Source organism: Rhinolophus sinicus, chromosome 3 (genome assembly GCF_057876585.1).
Source record: "Rhinolophus sinicus isolate RSI-liver-muscle chromosome 3, RSI-T2T, whole genome shotgun sequence".
Taxonomy (NCBI): domain Eukaryota; kingdom Metazoa; phylum Chordata; class Mammalia; order Chiroptera; family Rhinolophidae; genus Rhinolophus; species Rhinolophus sinicus.
The window spans coordinates 24,837,168-24,864,442 of record NC_142503.1 but is presented as its reverse complement, the minus strand read 5'-3'; the positions used below and the strand labels follow the sequence as shown (position 1 = coordinate 24,864,442).

Genomic DNA, 27,275 nt, shown 5'->3' with positions numbered 1-27,275 from the left:
CTTAGAATAGTCGTCATTAGATAGCAGGCACTCAGCAAATGTTAGTTCCTCCTCTGCTAACCTATTATCTATAAACTAAGTGACAACAAAGGAAGGAGAATAGGATGAAGACGGGAGTTGGAGGGGAAAAGGACAGAATCGTTTACAAGAGTGAAGGTTCTTAGGTTTTATCGACGGTAGAATGCCCACCTCAGAACTGCAGAGGTAAGAAAGCTGTGTGAGCATGAGTGATGGTTAAGAAAGATTTTGGTACAAAGGGCGGGTAGGGTGTGGTATGTGAAGCCTGTAGAACCAGGAGTTTTCTGATATACAGTTTGGATCATCATTCACTTTTATAATTATTTAATTCACTAGGGCAAATGAGAGCAGGAAGGCAGAAGGCAAAGGTATTAAAAAACAAATCATCTAGCGGGAAGTATTTGACATGCAAAAGCTACCCTAGGTCTGTGTGAAATCACTCCATAGAATTTTATTCCATTGAGTCATTATTACTTTGGACAAACTGCCAACTTTTGTTTTAGTTTTCTAGTCACAAGAGTACAAGGATCTTTTAGAATGATTCTTATGTCTTCTACTGATATAGCTCTTACATTTACGAAGCATTTCTATAGCTAATTCAATACCGATCAAAATCAAGCAAAGTAGATATCATTAGCTCTATTTTAAAACAGCAAACACTGAGTGTAGATTTACTGTGTGCCTGGTACTATACTAAACAGCGTATAAGGACTGTCTCATCTACACTTGATCTTCGCCAAAAGGCCGAGAAGTGATGGGACTGTCTCATCTAATCCTTTTGACAAACCTACAAGAGTGGTACAATTATCATCTAAGGCTAGAAGAGAAATTGAACAACTCTCCCAAGGTTGACCCTGACAGTAAAGAGCAGAGCTGGGATTTGAACCCACATGGGTCTGACTTCAACTCCCAACCACTGTATTCTGCTGTTGAAGGCTCATCAGATATATGTTCTTTCCTAGCATGGCAATGCTTTTAGTTTGAACTCCGCCTAATTATTTACAGTCATGTAAACAACCGTTGTGATATTATACAGAAATATTAAACTTTTTGATGTCGATTTGCACATTACACCCCTGGAATTGTTCAAGACAGATGTATATCTCTGTGTACATTCCCTTCCTCCAAGGTTGGGGGAATCTGCACAGGACCAATAATTGCTGAATAAAGTTTCCAAATACCTAAAGTACTTCGTAATAGGCTAAGAATCTGTTTCTTATTTACTTATAATATAGTTTAATAGCTGTAGATAAGAAAATGTGAGCACAATTTTAGGGAAGAGTAGCTACCAATATTTGAATAGTTCAATAATGCAAAGGACACAAATCTATTCATAAAAATGTTTCATTTTTATTTCATTACAAAAACAAACTGTCCAATATCCCTCCCCCTTCATGCAAATAGCTCTGATATGAGATTCTTCAAATTTTACGTTTTTTCCATTCTGGCTCATTCTTTGCTTCCTCATCATCAGATTCAACTTGTGCAAACATGGCTTGGGGCTGAGTCCTAAAAGAAAATTAAAGAGAAGAGGAAAAATGTAGTCAGCAAGTGTTTATTAGACTTTCCTACTTTTCATCAAGTGGAAGCACATTTGGGAAATCAAGCACACCTCAATTATTAAATATCAATAGTTAAACTTCTGGCAAAGAAAAGGATAATGAAAATTTAATAATGTTCAAGAAAAGAGCCAAGGAGTCTTTTAAAGGTTTCTCTATGTGGTAGACGACGTCTGCTGTCTTCCTTAAATAAAGCGAAAACGAATCAACTCCAGTGGAACCTCATACATCCATAACCACCCTCTACCTCAAACTCAAACTAACCGGCACTGTTTAGGACACCAGATAATAGTCACCGAGTGAAAACCTACATGATCTTTATAGCTCTCTGGGCTTTTCCTAGACTTAAGTAGTCCATATATGTGTGATTATGGTGCCATGAATAGAAGAATTTGAGTTAAAACGAGAGGTGTGATTAAAAAAATACAGTGAATATTTAAATTAAAAAAAATTATTAGAGTAAAAGACACATTGACATTAATCCTCAAAAATACTCCCCCTCGCTTCAAACACACTTATCCCATCGTTCTTGCCACTTTCTGAAGCAGTTCTGGAAGTCCTCTTTCATGAGCATCTTTAGTTGTGCTGTCATGGCTGCCTCGATGTCCTGAATGGATTCAAAATGTTTTCCTTTCACAGTCATTTTGACTTTGGGGAAGAGCCAGAAGTCACACTGGGCCAGATCTGGTGAATAAGGTAGATGAGCACACATTGTAATGTTTTTATTTGACAAAAAGTACCGTACCAGAAGTGATGTGTGACACAGGGTGTTGTCATGATGGAGGATGAAGCAAAGATACTCACAAAAGAGGACTTCCAGAACTACTTCAGAAAGTGGCAAGAATGATGGGATAAGTGTGTTCGAAGTGAGCGGGAGTATTTTGAGGAGGATTAACAGCAATATGTCTTTGACTGTAATACATTTTTAAAATTTAAACATTCACTGTATTTTGTGATCACACCTTGTAGTTTTCTTATCTAAGGAGTTTACAATAAAGACAGCATATACAGCAATCTGAGCACTGCCAGCAAAAGTACAAAACAAAACAAACAAGGGAACATTTCCTCCACCCCAATATCCAGACCAATGCATGGCAACGTCAAGCATTTCGGGCAACATCACGAGCATCACTGCTGTAACACGCGCACGCAGAACGTCAAGCAATCTTTGCATTAGGCCTTTCTGTGCTTTGGAAACATACCTGGTTCAGTGACATTCCTCTTTACACCATTCACACAGAAAATAATTCCAAGAAAATGTCAAATGGTTACAATTTATGTCCCTTTCGGTCATGCTACTGCTGATTTCCTTTTAAAAACAGCTCTATCACATTATGAAGAAACACTAAAGCATTATATCTGAACATGATATATTTTAGCTTACATATTCATTTAGAATTCAATTCATTATATCAAGGTAATTCCAGAATGATAAATGTAACATCAACAACAATAATTCATTTTACTTGGCAAGTGAAAATGGTGTTAAAAACTTGTATTACTTCTTGATGCTTCTATATTATCCTGGGAAAGAAGTATAAACCATCCATATTCACGCTGATGGTGTTCTGACGCTAGTCATGTACTAGAATTCTTCGAGTGTAAGTTGGTCACAATTCCTGTCTCTCCAGTTACCTCACACATCTACCTAGAGAGCCCAAGCTGTCCCCACACACAATCCAGTTGGTTAAACTTCTTCTTGTCACTTCAAGACACTGTTATGGCATCTACACACAAGCATAGCTCTAACATTTCCAAAAGCAGCTACAGATTTCTACAGGTCATGAGTTGCTGAGTTACTAGAAAGCAAGAGCTCTGGCTTTCTAACATGCTACAACAGGCAATTGGTGGTCATTACATATTTCATCTCTGGCAAAGATGGTGACCACTTAGGTATGGACAAACCCATGCAGGAATAAGTTTGTCTGGTTTTAAAAATTCTTTGCATTACAGATTTCATTTCTAAGGAAAAAAACAAATATGGTCTTCTAAAGATATCTGGCAATACTTCATTAGACACTGGCTCATCAATGTTAGTTGCAATGGGACTTTTAAGTACTAAGAACTATAATGCTGCTTTTTTGGGATATTAGAAAAGAAAATGAATGACAGATCACAGGAAGAAAACCTACAGCTTGAAAAGGCTATTTCATTTATGTAGTTACTCTTTTCTATTCCACCTACTTCCAAAAGTATTTACAGCAGATTGGTGGCTAACATAGAAGGGCACAGTATCGATGGAACTATTTAACAAGGGGCAGAAAGGGAGTAATGACTACAGTGAGGCGGGGGAATGGTTTGGGGGGATGGAAATACTCTATAATCTTGACTGGAGTGGTGATTATACACATGTATACATTTGTCAAGACGAAATGAGTGTTTTTTGTGTTTTACTGTTTGTCAATTATACCTCAATAAAATTGACTCATAAAAAAAATCCAAACAAAACAAATGTGTAGAAGGTCAAGAGCCAAGGAATGAGAGGATATGTAACTGAGCTTAAAACTTAGCACTGAATTTCCTCGCAGCCAAGACAAAAGGAAAAGATCAGTTCTTTGAAGGAGACAGCTTTTTTTCCCCTCTAGCGTTGTATTCAGCAAAATTCACTGAGTTCGTTTTTACATCAGGATCGCTTACACTGTCACTTTCAATGATCAGACCACACAATTTCCATTTCCTCTCTAGGTATTTTAACTTAGAGGATATCAACTTGTTTGGAGGGTGGAATGGTCTTCTTTGCAAAACTCTACAAAATTTATTTTATATTCCACTTTTGAGCTAATAACAATGTTGTTAGCAAAATCACCATGTTATGTGCATGCAACATCAAATCATACACTTAGCTTTCAAACAGCCATGACCCCCCCTTCCCCAACTGCCAAAATCAGGGCATAAAGCAGCGTCCAAATTTTTCCAGCAATGCTTGTTTACCACTTGTTCTTTCATTTTGTTGGCCAAGTAGGGAAAAATTGAGTGTAAGAACAAGGCTCCTTTCAACACACAGTGTTGGCAAGGTTGTATATCCGTCTGCAGTGAAAGCAGGTACACTTTTACCTCACACCATATACAAAAATGAACTCAAAATGGATCAAAGATCTAAAGCTAAGAGCAAAAACTATAAAACTCTTAGAAGAAAACACAGAGGAAAGCTTTACGACATTGGATACGACAATGATTTCTTTGGTATGATATCAAAAGCACAGGCAGTAAAAGAAAAACAGGTAAATTGGGCTACATCAAAATTAAAAACTTCTGTTCATCAAAGGACACAATCAATAGACTGAAAAGGCAACCTATGGAATGCGAGAAAAGATGTGCAAATCATGTATCTGATAAGGGATTAATATATCTAGAATATATTTTAAAAACTCCTACAACTCGACATCAACAACAACAAAAAAACCCAAACAACCCAATAAGAACTGGGCAAAGGACTCAAATAGAAATTTCTCCAAAGAAGACGGGCAAATGTCCAATAAGCACATGAAAAGACGCTTAGCATCACTAGTCCTTAGGGAAATGAAGACCAAAACCACAATGAGGACACCTCATATCCATCTGGATGGCCACCATCAATCAAACAAACAAAAGCAGACAATAACAAGTATTGGCCAGGATGTGGAGAAATCGGAACTCTTGTGCAGTGTTAGTAGAGATGTAAAATGGTGTACCTGTTATGGAAAATAGTATGGCAGTTCCTCAAAAAATTAAAAATAGAATTACCATGTGATCTAGCAATTCCACTTTTGGATATATGCCCAAAAACAGGGTCTTGAAGAGACATTTGTGCACCCATGTTCAGCACAGCACTATTCAGAGTAGTCGAAAGGTGGAAGTCATTTAATTGTCTATGGAAGGATGAATGGATAAAGAAAATGTGGCAAATACATACAAAGGAATATTATCCAGCCTTAAAAAGGAAGGAAATACTGACACATGCTACATGGGTAAACTTTGAGGACATGCTACGCGAAATAGGCCAGTCACAAAAAGACAAATGCTGTTTAATTCCACTTATGAGAGGTACCTAGAATAGTCAAATTCATAAGATAGAGAGTAGAATGGTGGTTGCCAGGGGCTAGGGGAAACGAAGAGTTGGTTAATGGGTATGGAGTTTGAGTTTCACAAGATAAAAAGAGCTCAGGAGATCGGTTGCACAAGAAGTTGAATGTACTTAACACTACCAGAATGTTCACTTAAAAATGCTGTAAAATGATAAATTTTATGTTATGTGTATTTTACCAAAGTTAAAAGATTTTAATTAAGAAAACACAAGAACTAGACTCTTGGCCTTGCGAATAAGGAATAAGAATCCCCCTTCCTGGGATAAAAAGGAGGCACCTTGGAGAGGGCCTCGGACTCTAACCTGGGGCCATGGTACAGCAGTGCTTCTTAAACCATGTGTGGTACAAGACCAGTCTTTGTTTTCTAATTTCCAATCCCTTGCAGACAAATATTACATTTCTAGAAAAATAAAAAGACTATGAAATATGAGTCTAAATTTTTACTACATTCAATAAGTATATCACATTGCATGAAATTTGCTAAGTACTCTCGATTCTTACCCTTAGCTTGGTGCACTGGTTGCTCGACTCTACTGTGAAGAGCACCTGCTGGGCGTGCCATCCCTCCCCTCGCTTGGGAGAGAAAGGAGTACAGCAGGGCTCTGACACTGGGCTGGAGAGTAAGAATTTGTCTTCCTAACATAAACTTCTCTACACAAGGAGCTTCCCCCAGCTGCAGGAGAATACTTCTCCGATCTGGAGAAGTTGGCCCTGTATGATGCTACAGAAGACTTGGTGAAGAATGAAGTCTGAGGCTGCCTACTCACAGGCCCAGCCTTTAGGGGCTGTCTTTAATTCTCGGGAGTTCGGCATAGGGAGGTGAAGGGAGCTGTGGATCACAGAAGGAAGTCTCCCTCAGTGCAATCCACCCTGCCCCCCAAACCAACATTCTCACAGCATGGTTCAGAACCTTCTATCAGGGCTGTATGCTGTTTGCTGAATAAAGACAAGGTTCTTCAAGAAAGATGATTTGACTTGAGCACACTGAACACCTCTGTCCAGTCTAGGGAATGTCAGTGTGTTACAAAAGCAAAGTGGGAACTTCAGCTTTCAATCTTGCAGCTATTCTTTGTCAGCAATTTTTATCTTTGAATGTATTTCCAGCAGTTATTCTTTTGAATTTTTTGGAAATCCATATATGAGGAAGACAAAAAAAAAGATTCAATTCAGGATTATCTGGGGCATTTAAAAGAGATTTCTTTAGTCACCACTTTTCAAGACAACGAGGAAGCGACGATTAGGCAACCTCTAGCAGAGTTAGGAACAGAAGCAGGAGATTTCTTCCCTGGTGGATGGCCTAATTTGCCCTCGGCATAGAAAAACTACTATACAAATAAATCAACAATGTCAAGCAGGAGTAAAATGACAAATGCAAAAAGCTAAAAAGTCAATGGATTTAAAAGCACTTAAGAGCTTGTCCAGAAATTCCTGTTTTTAAAATCAGTAGGAAGCCAACAAATAAACAACAACAAAAAGCCCTCTGAGTCTCTACTAACATTGTTGCCGGCCACAAAAATGCATTCCTTTCTGGGCTAGTTGAAGAAATGGAATTTGTACACTGCTCTTAACATTGACTCTGCCGCCTGCTTCCATGAGGGAGAGTAGAACTAACCAAACCCAATGGGCACCGAAGGTGACACGGCGGCAACTCAGGAGATACACAAATAAATAAATAATGTCCAAGAAATATATCCCACGAAAGCATTTCCATTACCCACCGACCCCGTCTTCTATTTAATCAGTTCTTCCAGAATTCTATACCTCCTTTCTCAAGAAGCTGGAAGTTGTCAACCCAAACTTACAGCCTCATGGCAGATGTATCTCAGTTGCCCAAAACAAAGCCTATAAAGGGACTGACTTGAAGAAAAAGAAAGCAAGGGGAACATTCCATTCAGCCCAAGGTAGAATCACTGTGGGTGCTCAGCAGGTTTATGGGGATAAAGTAAGTCCCACTGAGAACCAGTCAAGTACCCACCTTATTGAAATCACTTTATCCAGACTATTTATTTTATTACTGGCTTATGGCCAACACTTACCCATTTCTCTAAGTGTTAACTGGAAATTTAAACATACAGAAGGCTGATGTGAAACTTGTGTTTTCCAGTTTGATTAACTCACTTGGCGAATAGTAAACATTTTTCACTTGACTATGTATGTCAACTTGTTTACTAGAGTTACCAAGGAGAGCAGATTAGATATCAACATAGTTATTGCTGCTAACTATTAAATAAACCAATCAGAGGAGGGCTGAAGGGTTTTTGTTTGGTTTGGTTTTAGCTTCAGTAAACTCTACATTTGCTAATAGTTATTATTCCCTGAAACAAATATACAAGCTTAAGCAAATGCCTTTCTCAAATTTATAAATTCTGATTATCTGATACTTTGTGCTAATTAATTTGTCCTTGGAACATTTTTAAAACTGAATTCTCAAAGTTATTTGTACAGCGTGAGTCTTTTCCAGCAACTGTGTGCTACAGAAAAATGAGAGAAGCCCAAAAGAAATCGAGTCCCACCTTCAGTGTTTCCATGCAGAGGAATTCCGTGTGAACAGTCAGTAATGAATAAAGATTTCCCCTGTAACCTTCTAAAAGGGCATTTTGGGGTGCACTGTTTACATAAGAGATTCCAAGTCTGAGCAGGGCTGCCCTTTCTCTTCTGACTCCGCTCTAACCTAGGCCTTCTATAATTCTTCCCCTCTGGTTCTCAGGCCAGAGAAGTCTCAAAATGTTTTCAGATGCAATGGAAAGTCCACGTGTCTAATTCTTTTTAATTATAGATATTCTTCTGATATGATTCATTCAAAAAATATAAAGTGAGATCCAGGATAATAAAATGAATATGAGGGGAAATCACTTGTAATATTTAGTCATCAGTATGTGAGTATAAACCACAAGCCTTTTTGGCTCAGGGCCCACTGTTTATTATGCAGGAAAACCTCAAAGCCAAAGTCAATTATAGCCATGACTTGACAATCTGACACACTTGTTAGCCCTGTTAGGATGAATACAATCCAGACGAACTCTGACCCAGTCATCACAATTGCAGAATTATTAAAGCTAAATAAAGGGCTTGACCAAAAGATTCCACTGGAAATGGTCCCTTCTTTCTGGTGAAGAGCTAATCAAAAATAATTTTATTTTATTTTTTAGATATTAGGGACCCATAAGAAGATGAGAGGTAACAAGATGTTTCTAGATAAAGAATGTTTTATTTTCTTCAGGAAATGAGCAATAGTATTTTGGAAAATAGATAAACATATCTCAGACTCATTAAATAGGGCACACTAATTCACAATGACATGTCTGAGAGTCCAAAGACTGGTGAGGATGGAGAAAGGGAGATATAGGAAACCTGTGGAAACTGGAAACAAAAAAAGGGACAGAAAGAACCCTCTACAATCATCATTAGCTACCTTGTCACCAAGTGGGCAAACAAGTTAGAATGATTAAATGTTTGAAAAGAACACAAACCGAAAGCAGCCCAGATGGCATCAGTGTCCCCTCTAAGCTCATATTTATAAAATATATAACTGTGTGTGCCGCAATTTCTATTCAAAGACATGTACGAAGCTGGGCATCAGTATAGCCCTACTCTCTGACTTCATAAATGGGGAAATAGTCTCAGTGAAGGTAAGAGAATCTCAGAGCAGGAACTAAATCCCAGGGCTTCTGAATCTTAGTCTACTGTTCTGCTGTGCCATGATGTCGCACACAATCTTTTTGTTTCACTATTACTCAATACCTACTACCAGTTGCTTTGTGATGAGAGGCAGTACACTGGGGTAATTAAAAGCAGAAACTTGACTGAAGCCAGGTCACTGTGTTCAAATCCCAATTCTGCCACCGGCTACCTACGCAGCTTTGGTCAACTTATAAGCCTCAATTTCTCCATCTGTAAATGGGGACAATAATAATACCTCACAGGACTGTTGTGAGGATTAAATGAATAAAATAAAAAGTTTTTAAACAAACCTGGCATGGTGTAATAAAAGTGTCGTTATTATAATATACTTTGCTTTGACTATCAGGTGTTCATCACTGTATATAATAGGTATAATCTCTAAAAAATTGTACTTAGAACATATTTGATAAAATAATTTATATATTAAATACAATATAAACGCTTTATTTTTTTTTTTAATCCTGAGGGAAATACTCTGTTATGTAATCTGTCTTCAGTATGAATCGCTATAATCAAAATAATCTATTATGAACATTTGAATTTTTTTAAGGGCAAATGATTTGTGGTCTATTTTAAATAATTACTTTTGTATTATTACCAAACTTTAGTGTGCAGAATAATCACCAGGGGAACTTCTTAAGTTGCTGATTCTCAGACCCACTGTTACAGTCTAATTGAGTGGGTCTGGGGCAGAGCCTAGAAATCTTCATTTTTAACCTTTCTACTACCGCCCTTGACTGACAAAGACAGTCCACAAAGCCACTTTGAGAAACACTGGCCTTTACATAGGAATATGGTGGTCAGTGACGATCAGTCACTTCAGTATAACTCAGGAAAAAAAGTCTATTTTTCCCCATAGGTTTATGTCTTTTCTTGACACAAATAAACCTTCAGTCAGTCAAAGAGTGGCCTTTTTAAATACTGCCTCTTAACTCAACATGACTTTAAATGGTGGGAATGATATTTTAATACACACACACACACACACACACACACACACACACACATCCACGTATCCTGTATCAGACAAAACATGCACACTGAAAATTAAATTGACTGAACCAGCAATAATGGCAGTTTATCTGGCAAGAAAAGTGACCATGGCTGACAGAGCTGTCAGGCTGTCAGGCCACTGGCCAGGGTCCAGGCTCCCACACACACAGCTATCCCCGTCTGATGTGTAAGCGAATAGCATTCTGGATCCATATCCTGCCCACTCTCCAGCCAGCTCTTTCCCCCTCCCTCCAGCAATGTCTTTTAACAAGAAATTGTAATAGAATCTGCCCATGTGTGACTGAACAAGAGTCCTCTGTGATCCTGCTGTGTTTTAAAACTTTCATGGCTATTACACTGCTAGTGCCAAGAATGAAAGTTAAACACTCAATCGATAACCGTAAAGTGTTCAAAGACTCTTTCTTATCATCAATGGAGAATAAAGGTGAGTATATGTCATATACAAGCAGGTAGATTTGTATAATGTCTAATCGTGCTTTTCTGTGATAAAGCAAGATACAGTAAATCTTCATTTCATCACTGACAGAAGTCAATTGCAGTGAAGAAAAACAACCAGACACACATTCTCAATTACAGTGACCTTTATGAAAAGATCCTTTTAAATATTAGCTTCCCTTCAAACGCTTTGCCACTTGGCAGTAAACAGTATACTCTAGCAGGTGAACACAGGAGAAATAGCACTACATCCTGGCTAAGAAATTACATGCCATAGACAGACAGTGCCCTGAACTTAGTTAGCATGCAATAAATGTAAGGTGACAAAATTGGGTGGAAGGAAAGACATGGAAGCAAATGTAGTGGCAGAACGGTGTATATGAAGAGAGATCACAGTCCTCTGAAAAGCTCATTACATCAGTGATCAGAAGAAATGAAGTTAGTTCTGAAGTCTAGTTCTAGTTGCAATTATTGTTAAGTCTCTAAGGTTTAGCCTCCCCACATGTAAGGTAAAGACATGACAACACCTGCTCCACCCACTTTGCAGAGGTACTATTAAACTAGCATATTATTCAATTGTAAATATAATTGAATCACCTACAACACAGGAAAATATCATTGGGTAATGGTCATCCATGAACAAAAACAACTTCTTCAACTAATTCTATTTAAAGAAAGTTGAAAATCTGGATGAATGCTTTTCTAAGAAAATGTTAATTACCAAGCAGATTCAGAAGAGTCAGAAAATCCAAATAGACTATTTACCAAGAGGGAATGGAAAAGAAAGTGAAAAGAAATTACTGCTCATCCCCACCTCCACAAAAGCACTAGGCTGGGACACTTTCACAGATGAATTGTATCCAATCTTTGCAAGGTAGGTTTAATGATATTCAAAACAGTTTGAGAGTACATATAGGAAAGAAAAGCATACACAATTTTTGTGAAGCCAGCCTAGCAACTATAAAGACTAAACCATAACCATGTGAGGGCCATACAGAAGATGCAAGGATGATTCAAAATTAGAAACTTCAGCCATATAACTCATCACATTCATCGATCAAAGTAGAAAAATCATATGATCACTTCCATAGAAAGACAACTAAGGATTCAATACAATTCAGCATCTATTTCAGATGAACATGCCTCTGGTTTTTGTATGGTGTTTTCTTTGCATAGGCTGTTCTTCCTTCGGCTATTGGCATGGCTCACTCCCTCATTTCATTCAGGTCAAAGATCACTTTAGCAGAGATTCTACCTGATCACCATAGCTAAAAGTAGCACCCTTTTCTCCCCCTGGTCACTCTACGTCCCCCACCCTACTTTAGTTTTCTTCTTCATACTTGCTACCATCTAACCATTATAAATTTATTTATTATCTGTCTACTAGAATATAAGCTCCATAAACACTGCTCTATCCTCACAACTTAGGGATAGTACCTGACACACAGTAGGTGTTCAATAAAACTCTGTGGAATTAATAAATAAATAAATAAAGAGAAGCATTCTTCCTTAACATCTTGCACGTGTGTATTTTTAAAAGTTATCATGCTTTATGGGAAAAACCATTATGTTGAAAATATGAAATTGCTGGTATTTGACTTTTTTCTACCTACAAAAAGGGCAATTACATATGTTTTAACCTAATAGAGTCACTCCTGTTGAAGTTCAAAGTGAGGAAAGGATGTGTACTATCCCTCATACTATTTAATATTATTCTGGTAGTACTAGTCAATATAGGTAGACAAGAAAAAGAAATAATAGGCATAAAAATTGGAAAGGAGGAACTAAATTTCTCATTATTTGCCTATGATATAATTTTATGCCAGGAAACCCCAAGAAAATTGAGCAAAACATTATTTAAAACAATAGGAAAACACAGTAAAGAGCTGCGTATGAAACAAACACCTAAATATTAATAATACATATGCATATAGACCAAGTAACAGAACAGAGCACCTAGAAATTGGCTAAAATTCATATGTAAATGCGGTATATATATATATAATGAAGTCATTTCAATTCAACGAGTAAAATATGATTATCCAATTAAAAATTATTGCAACAACTGGCTAACGAACTAGAAAAAATTAGACTGCAGCTCTGCTGTGGCAGGCTGAAAAATGGTACCCCACAAAACAGCTACCTTAAATCCCTGGGAACTGTGAAAGTGACCTTATTTGGAACAAAAGTCTTTGTAGATGTGATTAAGGATCTTAAAATGAGGAAATAATCCTGGATTATCTCGGGTAGGCCCCAAATGGCATCACAGGTATCCTACAAGAGAGAAGAGGAGAACGACACAGGGAGAAGGTTATGTGAAGATTGATCAGAGACTGGAGTTGTAGCGACAAGCCAAAGAAGCATACAACTCCCAGAAACTGGAAGAAGCATGGAACAAATTTCCTCCTAGAGCCGCTGTATGGGGTGCAGCTCCAGCTGACACCTTAATTTCAGACTTCTGGCTTCCAGACAGTGAGAGAATCAATTTTTGTTTTTTAAGCCACCAAGTTTGTGGTAATTTGTTACGGTGGCCACCAGAAATGAATACACCTACCTCACTCCTTTCACTAAAATAATTCCAGGTGAATCAAAGATTTAACTCTTTAAAAAATATATTAAATAGAAAGAGGGGGTGGGAATTTGAAAAACAACCTTGTGAAGTGAAATAAGTCAGACACAGAAAGACAAATACTGTATGCTCTCTCTCTTATATGTGGGACCAAAATAAATAAATACATAACCAAGTTCACAGATACAGAGAACAGATTGGTGGTTGCCAGAGAAGGGGTATAGGGAGAGGGAAAAATGGGTGAAGTGGGTGAAAAAGGAAAAAAAAATTATTAAAGACTAATCTTAGTGGAGGCCTCCCTAACTGAAAAAAATACCCAAGAAAGAAAAAATGTTTAAAACTGACTATATTAAAATAAAGTTTTTTTCCACATGGGAAAAATGTCACAAAGAAAGTAAAATAAAAATGACTGACTGAGAGAAATATTTGCAATATATGCCATACAAAAGGTTAAAATCCTTAATATAAAGAACTCTTACAAATCAATAAGAAAAATACCAGTCAACCAACAGACAAATGGGCAAAAGACAAAAGTTCACAGGAAAAAAGGATTTTAACATATGAAAAAAAATGCTTAAAAATGTAAATGTAAACTAGAGTGGAATACAAGTTTTCATCTATCAGAATGGAAAAGATAAAAGTAACAAGGATGAGGGAAGGAGACACTGGTACACTGGGTAAGTTGGTTAAAAAGTCTCTTTGGAGGAAAACTGGGCACTTCTATATAAATTTACAATGCAAATACCCTTTGACTTGGTAATGCTATTTCTAGAAGTTTTGCACATGTGGGCAAATATGTATATGTCCAAAGACATTAATTTCAGTATTGTTTATGAAAGCAAAAGAGAGAAAATACTGCAAATGTCCTTCAATAGGGTGTTATTGTCTTAGAAAAGTATAAGACATCCGTCAATGGAAAATATCAAGAAAGTATAAAGAATGAGGCAGATGTGGATATGTCCCGTGGGATCTGGTCCGGTCTCTTAAGTAAAAAACCAACCAATAAACAAACAAACAAATCAGCTCATGAGATATGCTACATTCCTTTTTTCTTTTTTAACAATGAATGTATCTACACACATATCTACTCATTTATACATGGACTCTCTCTGGCAGGAAATACAAGATCCTGTCAGTAGTGGTTATCACTAAGTAGTAAAATGAAGAAACTGGGTGTTAAAGTGAAAGAGAGGCTTCCAAATTTCCATTTGCTACCCTTTAGCACTGCTGGATTTTTTTTTCCCCACTGAGTACATGCATCAAGTCTGCCAATTAAGTTCACGAACTTGCTGCAACAATGTTGCTAACCTTCTTTGATATCAGAGGGGTTATCCATTATGAATTTGTACCGACTAGATAAACAGTTAACCAAGTTTACTATTTGGAAGTGCTGAAAAGGCTGCGTGAAAAAGTTAGACGACCTGAACTTTCTGCCAACAATTCATGGCTCTTGCATCACGACAATGCACCAGCTCACAGGGCACTGTCTGTGAGGGGGGTTTTAGCCAGCAAACAAATAACTATATTGGAACACCCTCCCTACTCACCTGATCTGGCCCCCAATGACTTCTTTCTTTACCTGAAGACAAAGGAAATTTTGAAAGGAAGACATTTTGATGACATTCAGGACATCAAGGGTAATACGACCACAGCTCTGATGGCCATTCCGGAAAAAGAGTTCCAAAATTGCTTTGAAGGGTGGACTAGGCGCTGGCGTCGGTGCATAGCTTCCCAAGGGGAGTACTTTGAAGGTGACCGTAGTGATACTCAGTAATGAGGTATGTAGCACTTTTTCTAGAATGAGTTTGCAGACTTAATTGTCTGACCTCATATTACTTAAAATCTCAGACATGAAAATTTCATACTGAGTTTAAGTCTGATCCTCTATCAAAATAATTAGTTGTTAGAAGTTGGAACAATAACCTGCAAATTCTAAAGCCAGATTCCTGGCCTGGGTTCTAACAATGACTTGATATCCAGCAGGTTCTAAGTTATCTTCTTAGTGTCTCATTTTCTTCAATAGTAAATTAGATCTTTGACATTAGCAAAATTATATATTGCTATTACCAGTCGATAATCAGCAAACAGTATTATTTCAGTATTTGTGGAGACACCTCAATGATTTACTTCGTGTGTAAACATATGCATCTATGTGGAGCAGTTCACTCTCAAAATGATGCTATGTTTAGCAAATTTTAAACCATGGCTCTGTTTATGCTTCTTTCCTCAGCTAATTTTTGGTATGTTTCTAACCAAGTTTTTTGACGTATAATAACAGAAAATAACCACTCCATTAAAAACAGAAGTGTCAACAGAGGCATAATCTATAAGCTTATCTGACTGCCAATGATGTGGTAATACAGCTTGCACACACACACAAACACACCAATTCTATACAAATGAAGGCAAAATGCACACTATTTAGCTGGCCAGCCTTGAGATGACCCTCGTAGCTGTTGTAATATTATCCAACTAGTTGTTCAGAGATGTTCCATCTGTACGGTCTGGTTATGAATACACGTTGTGAGCGGCCGCCATTGACATTACACAGTCAAGTCAACACATGTAGCAGAGGATTCAGTGCTCCCCACAGGTGCCCCCCAATGCCGTTAGCAGATTTGTGCGGGTTGCTTTCACTCACAGCAGCAGCATCTCTCTCTCTTTGTCAGAGGGCTGTCAGCTGGTAGCTAAAGCCCTGGAGAGCTGGGGTGCCTACAAATGTCTCCCCAATTCCATCTCCAGCCATTACCAATGAGCAACAGTACAAACACTCCAGTTACTGAGCCTCAGACCAGGGTATCCAGGGCTACCCTACGGACGGAGCCAAAGTGACCCTTCCTGGGACTCTGCTTAGCACTGTACCCTTGCTTGGCTCCATAACACTTCTCCATTCCCCTGCTGATTTCCTCTGGGAACACTTTCTAATAAGCCACCTTTACAAGACTTTATTTCAGGGTCTGTTTCAAAGGAAACCAGGCTAAGACAATGTGTTTTTCTTTTATGCAAAATAGCTTGTAAGGATTAGCAGATAGTGGACTGATATCCATATATCATGTAAGTTGAAGTAGTTCATAAGGGATTTTTTCCTCATATTAATGTTTTGAAAAGTGATCAGGGTCCAGATTTTTAATAATTGAAGAGAAAGCTTTAGTGATACCTGAAGACGTCAAGAAAACTGAATACACTTCCAACAATACAAAAATACATACACATGCTCAAATTTACTCACTGAGGCATTGTTAGTAATTGCAAAATACTGAGAACAACTTAGATACACATACGTAGGAGAGTAGTTGAAAAAACTGTGGTATATCCATACAATGGAGTACTATGCGGCTGGGACAAACAACGAGAATGAGCTCTATGCACTGATGCAGAACATAGCATACTGCTAAGTGAAAAAAAGCAAAGCCCAAAAGAGTATTTACACCATGGCTACCCTTCATGCAAGAAAGAAGGGGATATCAGAAAATACATGTCTGTTTATTTGTGCGAAAGAAATACCAGAACGATAAGCCGTAAACTAAAGAGATTGGTTACCTATAGGGAGTAAGTGGGGAAAGGTCTGAAATGGGGTTGGGATGTGTTTGGAACAGGGGAGCAGGGATGAAGAGGGTGTGACACTTCTCTGAATATATCTATTTTAAAGTTCTGACTTCTAGCACTGAGGTAATATTTCATATCGTCTATACACACCCTAAATAAATAAATAAATAGAAAACAAACAGAATGTGAGGGAAGCCCAAAAAAAGGAACACTAACATATGAGCCTAACTACATTTCAAATAAATAACAAAATCACACTGACAGTGAAGAATAAAAGATCTAATCTACGTAACTTTGGCAAACAGTATCTTGACTAGATACTGTAAGGCTAAAAAAAAGACAAAAAGAACACAAATGCTGTAATCTAGTTAAAGCGTTTCTCATGGGGTGGGGTAGCAATTCTGAAATGACTTTATGTGTAGATTAGAATCGAACAAATAAATATATTGTAAATAGTGAGAGCTGGGTTTCTCACTATTAGAGAAAGCAGTTACAATACAGAAAGGGGGACAGGTTAAATGAGCCCTGTAGTACAGAACTGAAATCAGGGGCAGTCATTTATATTCATGGTTTTAAAATATAAACACGTATGTGTGCATATGCATAAGTTAGTGTACATACACACATGTCAGTTGAGAGCACCTAGAAGCAATGAAATTTAGTAGGAATGACTACATCTAGCACCAACTTCTTTGTTTCTAAACATCGTTCTCCAACCAAAGGAATCAGGGATCCTTGGGAAAGTGGTTGATTCTAGGACCAGGGCAAGAAAAACAAAGATGAGCCTCGTACATCTTGTGGTGCCAGAAAGTAAGGAAGGGTTCAAAAAATATAGTGACGTGTAAGAAGGCAGGAGCCATTCTGAAGGAGATTCTATTGGCCAAAGCTGGAATGACGTGAGTAACAAACTAAATAATGATAGTATTGGATTTTAACCCATAGATTAAAGCAAATGTTTTTAAAGTCCATACTGATATAAAATATACTTGAAAAATAAATTTGACAAAAAAGGAAGAAGGAACATTTCTTCCTTACAGTAGAATTCCGATTAAAAAATGCAGAGGAAAACAGTGGAACAGAAAATCACCATTAGGCAAGCACCATAGTGATAACCGTTACAAGCAAATATACCCATGGATGATAAAATTAGAGAGCAAAGTTTAAGGAAAGACAGGATTTGCCTAGTCTTAAAATATCACCCTCCAAGAAATTTCTTAATTCAGAAATGCAGTGATAGTAGCTGTCACGTGGAGAAACTTGGCAGATATCACCTTAATCAGGTGATCAAAGTCAGCATCACCAGTCGTAAGACACAGCGACGTGAAGCCCTTGATATGATGCACTAAGAAGGATACATCACTCCTGTGTTATTTTTGCCAAAAATGCATAGTTTCATTTCAATCATGAGAAAATATCATACAAACCCAACCTGAGGGAAAGTATACAAAATAACAGACCAATGTTCACTGAAAGCGACAAGGTCATGAAAGACTGAGAAACTGTTATGACTGAAGGAGACAAAAGAGCAACAACTAAATGCAACTTGGGATTCTGGAAAGGGTCCCCGAATGGAGAAAGGATGTTGGTGGGAAAACTTGGGAAAATCAAATGAGGTCTGTAGCTTAGTTAACTATTGCATAACTGTTAATTTTGTGTTGTTGCTAATTAATCGTACAATGGTTATGTGAGATGTTAACATTAGGGGAAGCTGGGTGAAGAGCATACATGAATTCTCTGTACTGTTTTCATAACTAAGTCTAATTTCATTAGTGTAAATGCAGCTAGGTTAGGAAACACTAAATGTTCGTCCATGTTAAGCTATTTAAAGGAATCTGAGCAGGCAGGCTCTACTCTGCCTGTGTAAGTGTTACTTAGATGTAAAGCTCTACAAATAAAAGTTAGTCCTCAATAACAGACCTTCGAACTCCTCCCCTTCACTTGCTTTTAACCGTGCTCAACTAAGACAAAGCATATGGGCAGTGATTTTTTGTGGTTTTTTAATCATAGGCAGAATGGGCTTCACATAATTAATGGTTTACACTAGGCTGGCACTCTAATGGAATTGGCATAGTTTAAAAATTCACCATTGTAGAGTTCTAAGATACAAACAAGTAGGTTTCAGAACTATGGGTACCTGGCCTATTTTTCATGCTCAAGAAGAAAGTAAGACATGGAGAAGTTAGAGCCTCAAAGCTGCTATTGTTACGTCCTTCCCAATTCATTAAACATAATAATTTTCTAGTTTAAAAGGCTTCTTCCTTACTTGGAATATGCTGGAGAAACCCAGTACGGATTGTCTTCAGCGGCTTTGGCATGGCGCAAAATGGCCTCCCGGGGATTGCTGTCATCGGTCTTATCCAAAGCAATGTTCTTCACGATGTATGATGACAGAGTGCCCCCGTGGGTTCCAACCCGGCCGCCACGGCCTGTTTCAAAGGAAAAGCCCCAAATCAGAGACGGCATGAGCGTGACAACATACGAGTATACTGCGTGCACACTGTACTTATCTGACAAGGCTGAGAATCCATTCCTCAGTGCTAGCTTCCAAGGTGGCTGGTTAGAGGAATGGCAGAGCGGGGCCAGCGCTTCAGGTATACCCGCTCTTTGTCATTCCCTACAGAATCACCGTCTTGAGCACGCTGGGGCTTCCTCAGACTTGGTTGAAGCACACAAATCTCAAGAGCACTTGCGTATGGTCCCTTCAGCTTTCATTTATGATAATCACAACCACAGTAGGAAACCACTAAACCTCAACTCCCCCGTAACATTTTTACATAGAAAGAGACATTTTTGTTATCTATTAGTCGCTTAATTTACATAATGATACCAATATAGGAAGAATTACAAATACTTTGTCATGTATATACCTTAAAATATTCCTCCGGCATGATCATTTGAAATTTTTTTTTTTTCTTTTTTTTTTTTTATTAATTAGTTTCATGTGCACAAGACAAAGCAAAACTTAGACATTTATCATTTATATCCCTCACACTGTGTGAACCCCCCTCCCCCCATCCACTATCCCTCTGTACGTTCCCGAAACATTTGAAATTTAATTAATAAAAATAACCAATATTCGTTAGATGCTATTTTATCTAGGGTCTTACCATCTTCCAAGTAACTTGTAGGAGAGAAAACAAATAAGCTACACACACTGATTTGCATTATTTTTCTGTACTGTAATTGCTCTAATGGACAGGAAGGGCAGGGGTTTGTTCCCCAAAGATCCCCAACATGCCTGGTCCTCAAAAATGTTAAGACTTTTTAGGAAGATTGAAAAACCAAACCAAACCACATAAAAAGCCAAATTGCACTAAAAGATTAACTTTATAAATCAAAATATGAAGAGACTAAATAAGGCAGGAAATAATTAACTGCCAAAGAATTTGTATGGCCAGTAATTATTACAATACTTAGAGAAAGGAGAGAGCTCTTCAGTCTGAGGTGGCTAGGGGGGTCTTTAGGAAGAGATTAATCTAATTTGGGAAACCTCAGAAGACAGAGAAGGTTATTTTCAAAAAGCAGAATGGTTTAAGTACAAAAGTTTAGAAAGGAAAATTCAACGGGCATTTGGGGGGCAGGAGTCATATCTGAAAATCGGAGTAGGAGAGAAGGGAGGTGTAAAGCTCAAAAGTGGTTAGAGTCAGACTGCAGGCAATTTTGAATCTCTGGAAATGCAACCAGACCATGGGAAGCGTATGAAGTCTGGAGGATAGCAGCAGTATGAATGCTACAGAAGTTAGGAATAAAAGTTGTGCGTAAGATGAACGCAGGCAGGGTGGGGAGGAGAATGACTTGAGATAAGGCGCCTAGTTAGAAGGGTTTTTCAACAATATAGGCCAAGATACTGTTTAGGAACTTTGATTAGGATGGTGGCAGAGCAAATGTACAAGAAATGAGACTGATACGGGAAATGTTTTCAGTGCTGAAGGGGCAGGCCAAACAGATATGTAGGCCCACAACTCGGATTCAGATGAAGAATCAAGTCAAACGGTGTAGGCTTGTGAGCCCAGGACAAAAGGAAACGACACAGGTGATAAGATAAAATGGGTTTCTAGTAAAGGTATGTGCTGCACTATAGCCAATGCCGCCTTGCTTTCTCCTGGCACCGATTTTCTCAAAAACTCTAAGGACTTTTATTCATATACTATGGAAATGGGCAGCTCCATTTTACCAACTCAGAACGAAATGATGGCCATTTTCTACCTTGTGTGAAACCTAATCGAGACTGGATTCTGGTCAAAGAACCCGATGCTGCACATTAAGCCAACACTGAGATCAGTGGTTTTAACACTGGGTTCCCAGGAGGCCCCGAGTTCCACTGAGGTCACCTAAAGCGCTCAAGTGGGACACCGAACAGAAAGGGCTCTTTACATCAACACAGCAGCTCCACTTTTATCGGTTTTACGCACTGGGATTCTGCATTGTATATTTAAGCAAAAAAATTTCTGATGCTAAAAGGAAAATGTTTGAAAATCCCTTTTTAGTAACATCTCTGTGAAGACAACAAAGCATCCTGGCCCCAAAGATCTTCCCCATGCTACACCAATCACCCCCTCGTGCCCCTCCATCCCTTCTGCAGGTCACTAGACCACAGTCACCTGGGCCTGCCACAGGAGGTTCGGGCTTGTGAGACTTCAGGGGATCCAGTCTGTCCTTCTCCAGCTGTTTCCTTGTACTCCTTTGGCGGGGCTCACGGAACATAGGCAAGGCATGAGCTACGAGAAGTCACATTTGAAAAATTTCATTATAATAATAACCCTTCCATCCAAAAACATAGCTGAAGCATGACTAACCAACAGATGAAATGGAAGTCATAATGACAGCCTTCCTCTAATAATAAAAGACAGTCTTACTGTAACCAATTAGCCAATTTTGTTTGAGACCAGGCTCATTGTTCACCTCTCCTGGCAACCAGTGGCACTCAGGAAATACTGTCAAATAATGTCACGGAAAGATTGGTGAGGCTCCCCATTTCCCAAACCATGGGCAGCAGTTAAACTTAATTTCTGTGGTTTTGAAAAGATACACTCCATGGGACTTCCTCTTCTTTTTTCTTATAGGACCCAAACGTGAATCATGCCAACAGCTTGCCTGTCAGCCCTGAAGTTTCCTCAGATGCCTCATAAACACTGGAATCACTTCACACGTTTCTGAAATGTGACCACCTCTCAGGAGGAGTTGACAACACTGAGTAACCGGAAGGGAGGAGCACTTATCCCGCTGAAACTGGGATAAAGGTTGCCCTGAATGCACGGAGGTGCCTACATGCCCTGACGTGGTCACTTAGTCCTACTTCTACATGGTAGACAAAACAAAAGAATTCAAAATCAAAGCAATATTTGTCTAATTACTATTGCTTGTTTACTCAGTGTCAGAATTAAATTTCAGAATATAAGAGAGGATATCAATTTAAAAGGGAAACTGATATTCAGGGAGGCGAAAGGGAGAAAATTTTGGGAAGAGAATTAAATATCTCTTTTTTTTAAAACCAAAAGACGTACGACAATAATTTCTTTGGATGCTTACATGTAGATCAAAACCCCCTTTACAAGGGAAAACTATTTCCAGGGGACTGGGTGAGGAAGGTAAAGAAATAATAAGAGTTTAAAAGGAACTTATAATATGATTGATAGAAATGTCTGTAACACCTCAAAACCGTTTCCAGTATCCCCTACCCTCTACCCCAACAGCTAGCCTTGGGCCAGGACCGTATCACTCACCAGTGAAACATGCCTGCTGTGAGTCAGGGGAGCTGAGAAACACAGCCTCCCGTCACTCTATCGGGCAACACGACACAACAGTATTTTTAGGAGGGGGAAAAATAGCTTTTCACTTCAAACGACTGGAGGAATTTAAGTAGGCCGCGTGTAATTACATGAGCTAGACTGGTTATGACACCGACTTTAACACTTCTACTCTTGCAAAAAGTGTCACTGGATCTCTTTACTGATCATAAGTTCCAAGGGAGTTGGTCTTATATGAGACCCACCACCAGGGAGAAAACCCAGCAGTACAGCGCCCCCTGGGCTCTAGACGGAGACACTGTCCACGGGGGCATCTGCTAATGACAGTTCCTATAGTACCCAAGATTTCCTTTCTAGACGCGACCCGAAAGGAGTCTGCGACTATGGCTCTGGGGAAAAAAATCTGCCAGATTAATGAGGTTGTGTGACAGACCCAAGAGAAACTGCTCTGTCCTGGTAAGATTCCTGATCATACCCCAGGTAGTTAATTTTGTATCTAAATACCCCTGATCCGTCTATCACATGGTCCCAGAATGTCGGAGGGAGCTAAAGGAGACCCCAGTCTCCTCCCTCCCCTGATAAAGTTCAGTTGTTCAATATCACACTGCTAATGAGTAATTGAACTAGACAAATCCAGGTCTCCTGATTCCAAGACCAGTACTTTTTCTTGTTTATTCTTAGAACAGATTGTTATTCTTTAAAAGGCTGCTATGGAGTAATGCATTAGGCTCAAATAGGCTTTTCCGTTTTGGGTTGAAAGTTACATGAAATAACTGTCTCTGTGATGAGTCACAGAAGCTAACGGGGTTAGCTGTCACATGACTCACAGTCCTGTCCACATTAATGGGACATTTTGTAATATTTGCCGAACTCTGAGGCCTTCTCCTGTCGCCAAAGCCATGAGATCAATGCCACACTAACGCAGAAAAGAGATGTAGGATGCGGTGACCGCGGTAACAACTTACGGGTGATGATGTAGTCCTGGGTGAGAGTCTCAGCTTGTTTTGCCTTCCGCTGGGTTTTAACCACGCATAATTTTGCTCCCCTAAGGAGGGTAAAAGCATATTATTTTCTTTACTTGGTCTTAGAAACAGAAAGTCTATGTTGAAACCATCAGAAACTTTCAGGAACACACTGTGCACACCATCTCATCAAGTCCTTGACTTTCTAAGGGATGGTAACATATGGAGCCCTCAGTGATGAGATTAAACATATGGGAAGCAAGTCTGACAGTCAGTGGTTACTACTGAGTGAAAGGGTTGGAGAGGTAACTGGGCAGCAGAAGGCTGGTTTAAAAAATTATGCAAATAAAAATCTCAAAGAGATATTGATAACACTAATCAACCTTCTTACTCTAACGGTCAGAGGGTTCAAATTTTAGTTTGTGTCCCAGATGAAAGCAATCTGGGTGGTCTACAAGTGGCATTTGTGCACATCTTAAATACAAGTGTCTGGAACTGAGTTGGCTTGGCAGTGTTGCCAAGGGGCTACAGCCCAAGAATGTGTGGAATTAACCAAAAGGGTGCTTAGAACATTTTACTTCTCCTTAGTTATCCCTTTCAGGAAAAGCAAATATAAATAAGCAAATTTCTTAAAGATTCCAAGGATAGTGCTTTCTAAATGTGTGCTATCAGATGGTGTTCATCGTTTTCTCAAGTCAAACAGACTCCCTCTCATACTAATTATATCAGCATTTTTAATTTCTTCATTAAAAAAGAAATAAAAACCTATTTGTTCTTAAATACCACAATATGTAACTTTATTTTATAGGGCAAGGGTTCCAACCTTAGTCCAGAAAGTTCTGAAGGAAGACAGGGCCGGTTGCTTCCATTCAAAACCAAATTATGGTTAATGAATACTCATTAATAAAGGATGGGTTTTCTTTCCCAGTAAGGATATGGGATCTCAAAACAGGATTATGGGGGGTCCCATGGAATTTAGCATGTGAATTTTAATACTAGCTAACCAAGGCCTCCTCTAAAGAAAGAGCTAACCAATCACTGTACCCTAACAGAGAAAAACAAAACCATCCTTTTGTGGGTGGTGACACACATGCATCTTTGTGCCCAAGGAAAATGGAAATAACTGTGGGACTGACTGAGCTTCTAGTGAAGTTTTCTGACCTTTGAAACACATTGCTATGCTTTCGTTTGGCGTTTGGGGTGGGCATGGGGTTACAAGGGGAAAGTATTTGTGCTGTCCCCTTCTGCTGGCAGAGAACCACCCTGCCAAACATCCAACTAGTATCTGATAAAAGGCCAAACAGACTAGCCGTTTCCATTCGTGTAAGTGGTTAGTTCCCTGCTTTGTTAATCCCTTACATGCATCACGGCTAATGCCACTGTCCAGGGTGGTATGCAAAGTAGGAAGACTTCCCCCCACTTGCACTCAACGTTTCAGCTAAAGAACTGCAAATCCCCAGGAAACTTTCACTTTGAATTCTCTATGGATCAAGGGTGATATCCAAATCCTCTTTAAAGCACAATACTAAAAGTTTGAGGCTTTACTCTAGGCCAGCTGCATTTTCCAAAACGGTGGATCCCCATCAAAGAAGGAAATAAATAAAAGCACAGTGAAAAAAAAAAGCCAGTTGCTGTCATCCATCTAAAACAGGCAATTCTTCTGAAATACCTCTGACTCTTGTTGGGGTCGTAATAGACTTTAGCCAGTCCATTTCCAGTTCCCACCATGATCTGATTCAGCTTTGGATGCCACAGGCAGCGGACCACACTCTGAAAAGGAAAGGCATGGCAATCAACTAAAGAGGCCAAGTAAAAATGGAAAAAATCCTGCTGGTACTTTGATGCCTGGTTTATTAAACTGAGTATCAACCTGATGGTTACCTGTAACTTTTAGATCATTTTCTTCTAAACCATAAGGTTCTATTCCTGAGGTTAAGTTCCATTCCACCACTTACTATCTGTGTGATACCCTATAAAAAGAAAAAAGATGTTCCCTTCCTAACATCCTTCTTCTCTGTTCCTGTCAGCCTTGAAACCACAGTCAGTCTTTCCCAGTTCCACTGCCATGTGAGACTGGCATCTTGGAATACTACACACACATAATTCAGTTCTGCTTACCACTGAAGGAAATTTAGATCTCAGTGTTTCTTGCATTTACACACACAATATGTCCCCGTGGACAGCAGATTGAGGCCAGGTGGTTACTGTTTTTAGTACACAGAGATCCAAATCTCATAAAGCTTTTTCAAGAACAACACATATTTGTAAGCATTGAATAATATCTCCCTACCTATGAGATAAACCAGCAGGACAATAGCAGAAGTAAAACAAAGATAAAGAATACGAAGATTTGACATTAGCCTCAATGAAAAGCTGTTTAAGAGAAGGTTCACTGGAAGTTATGATCCTCTGAATTCATTACTCATGAGGCAAGTCAGTGGTGCTCTAGGGTCAAAAAGAACCACAGAGTTCTGAGTGAGAACTACAACCTGGTTTTAATTTTTGTCTGCAGTAAGAGGGCAGAAGTGGGAGGGATGGCAGGGAGAGAATTAAGGGGAAAAAAGATGAGGCTAAAGTTGATTGGAAGAAACACCATGTGCTAGGTTCTGCGAATCTCACTGTGATGGAACAACAAATGAGTGGAAATATCAATTCAGTGTATTAACAACTTATCACGCACCAAGCCATGTGCGAGGACAAAGGAAAAAGGGTATAATTAGATACTGCGATTTTACATTCTAATAGTAAAACGAAAATCGTGGAATTTGTCTCTTAAATCTACCTTGGGTTGAATTTCTTTGGTTTCTTCTCCCTAACCATCCCACTCTTTTGTTAAGACAGAATATCTGAGAATCTCTGCAATTCCTTTTGATAGAAATTCTGGCTCCCAACTGACTGACAAAAAAGAAAAAAAAAATGCCTATAGTTAAATGGCTACAAATCCTTCTCTGAGATAGCCGAGCAACAAAGGAGGAAATGTAAAAGAGTCTGCAAGACTCCTAATTCCTGTCTGATAATACTCTAGAAGAGTGGTTCTTAAACTCTGAATGATGGAAAGGATTGAGATATGCTGTTGAGAAAATCAGATCAGAATTGTTGTTTTCACTGTCAGTAGGGGGGAAATGAAATTAAAAGAGCAGGTTTTCACAATTTAGGTTTTCTTTCTAAAATTTTTCTCAAATCTATGGTGTCTGCTATTCAATGCCTGCTAGCAAGTGCTAAAAGATACACATACACACACACACACACACACACACATATATATACATATATATGTATATATATATAAAATAGTGAGTGAATATTAATATTAACAGGAAAACTTGAACATCATAAATCGTATGTAGTTTGACTTCTTTGGGAGGGTTGTCACTGTTTCGTGCGTATGTTTGTGGGACCTACTTTATAATGCATGCATATATAAAAGTCACATTTTCTCCTAATAAAACTGTGCGTCACTGGTAAAATAAAATTAAGTATATCAATAGTTCAAAGACTGCTAAAGCACAGCCTGACTTGCATGTGCCCTGCTACTGAGACTAATTCGAGAATCATGCCTAGACCACTGGAAATTTCCAGATGGTCACGGCCAGATATATGGAAATATAAGAGTCAAAAACGTAACGTCACAACCCCTATCTAAAATAAGTTCATCCAAACCAATATTCATCTCCTTCAAG

At 38.7% G+C, this 27,275-nt stretch overlaps 1 protein-coding gene across 1 annotated transcript in view; it reads right to left on the bottom strand.

Moving 5' to 3' along the window:
• Positions 1–1,346: 1,346 nt before the first annotated feature.
• The window catches only part of WDR70 (WD repeat domain 70), a 238,384-nt gene continuing 212,455 nt past the window's right edge, over positions 1,347–27,275 (bottom strand). The window contains exons 15-19 of the mRNA XM_074328991.2: positions 25,265–25,365; positions 23,599–23,678; positions 21,488–21,604; positions 19,150–19,312; positions 1,347–1,527 (exon numbers count right to left, since the gene is read on the bottom strand). Coding sequence (XP_074185092.1) covers positions 1,440–1,527; positions 19,150–19,312; positions 21,488–21,604; positions 23,599–23,678; positions 25,265–25,365 — 549 coding nt within the window. The 3' untranslated portion in view covers positions 1,347–1,439. The remainder of the gene's footprint in view (positions 1,528–19,149; positions 19,313–21,487; positions 21,605–23,598; positions 23,679–25,264; positions 25,366–27,275) is intronic.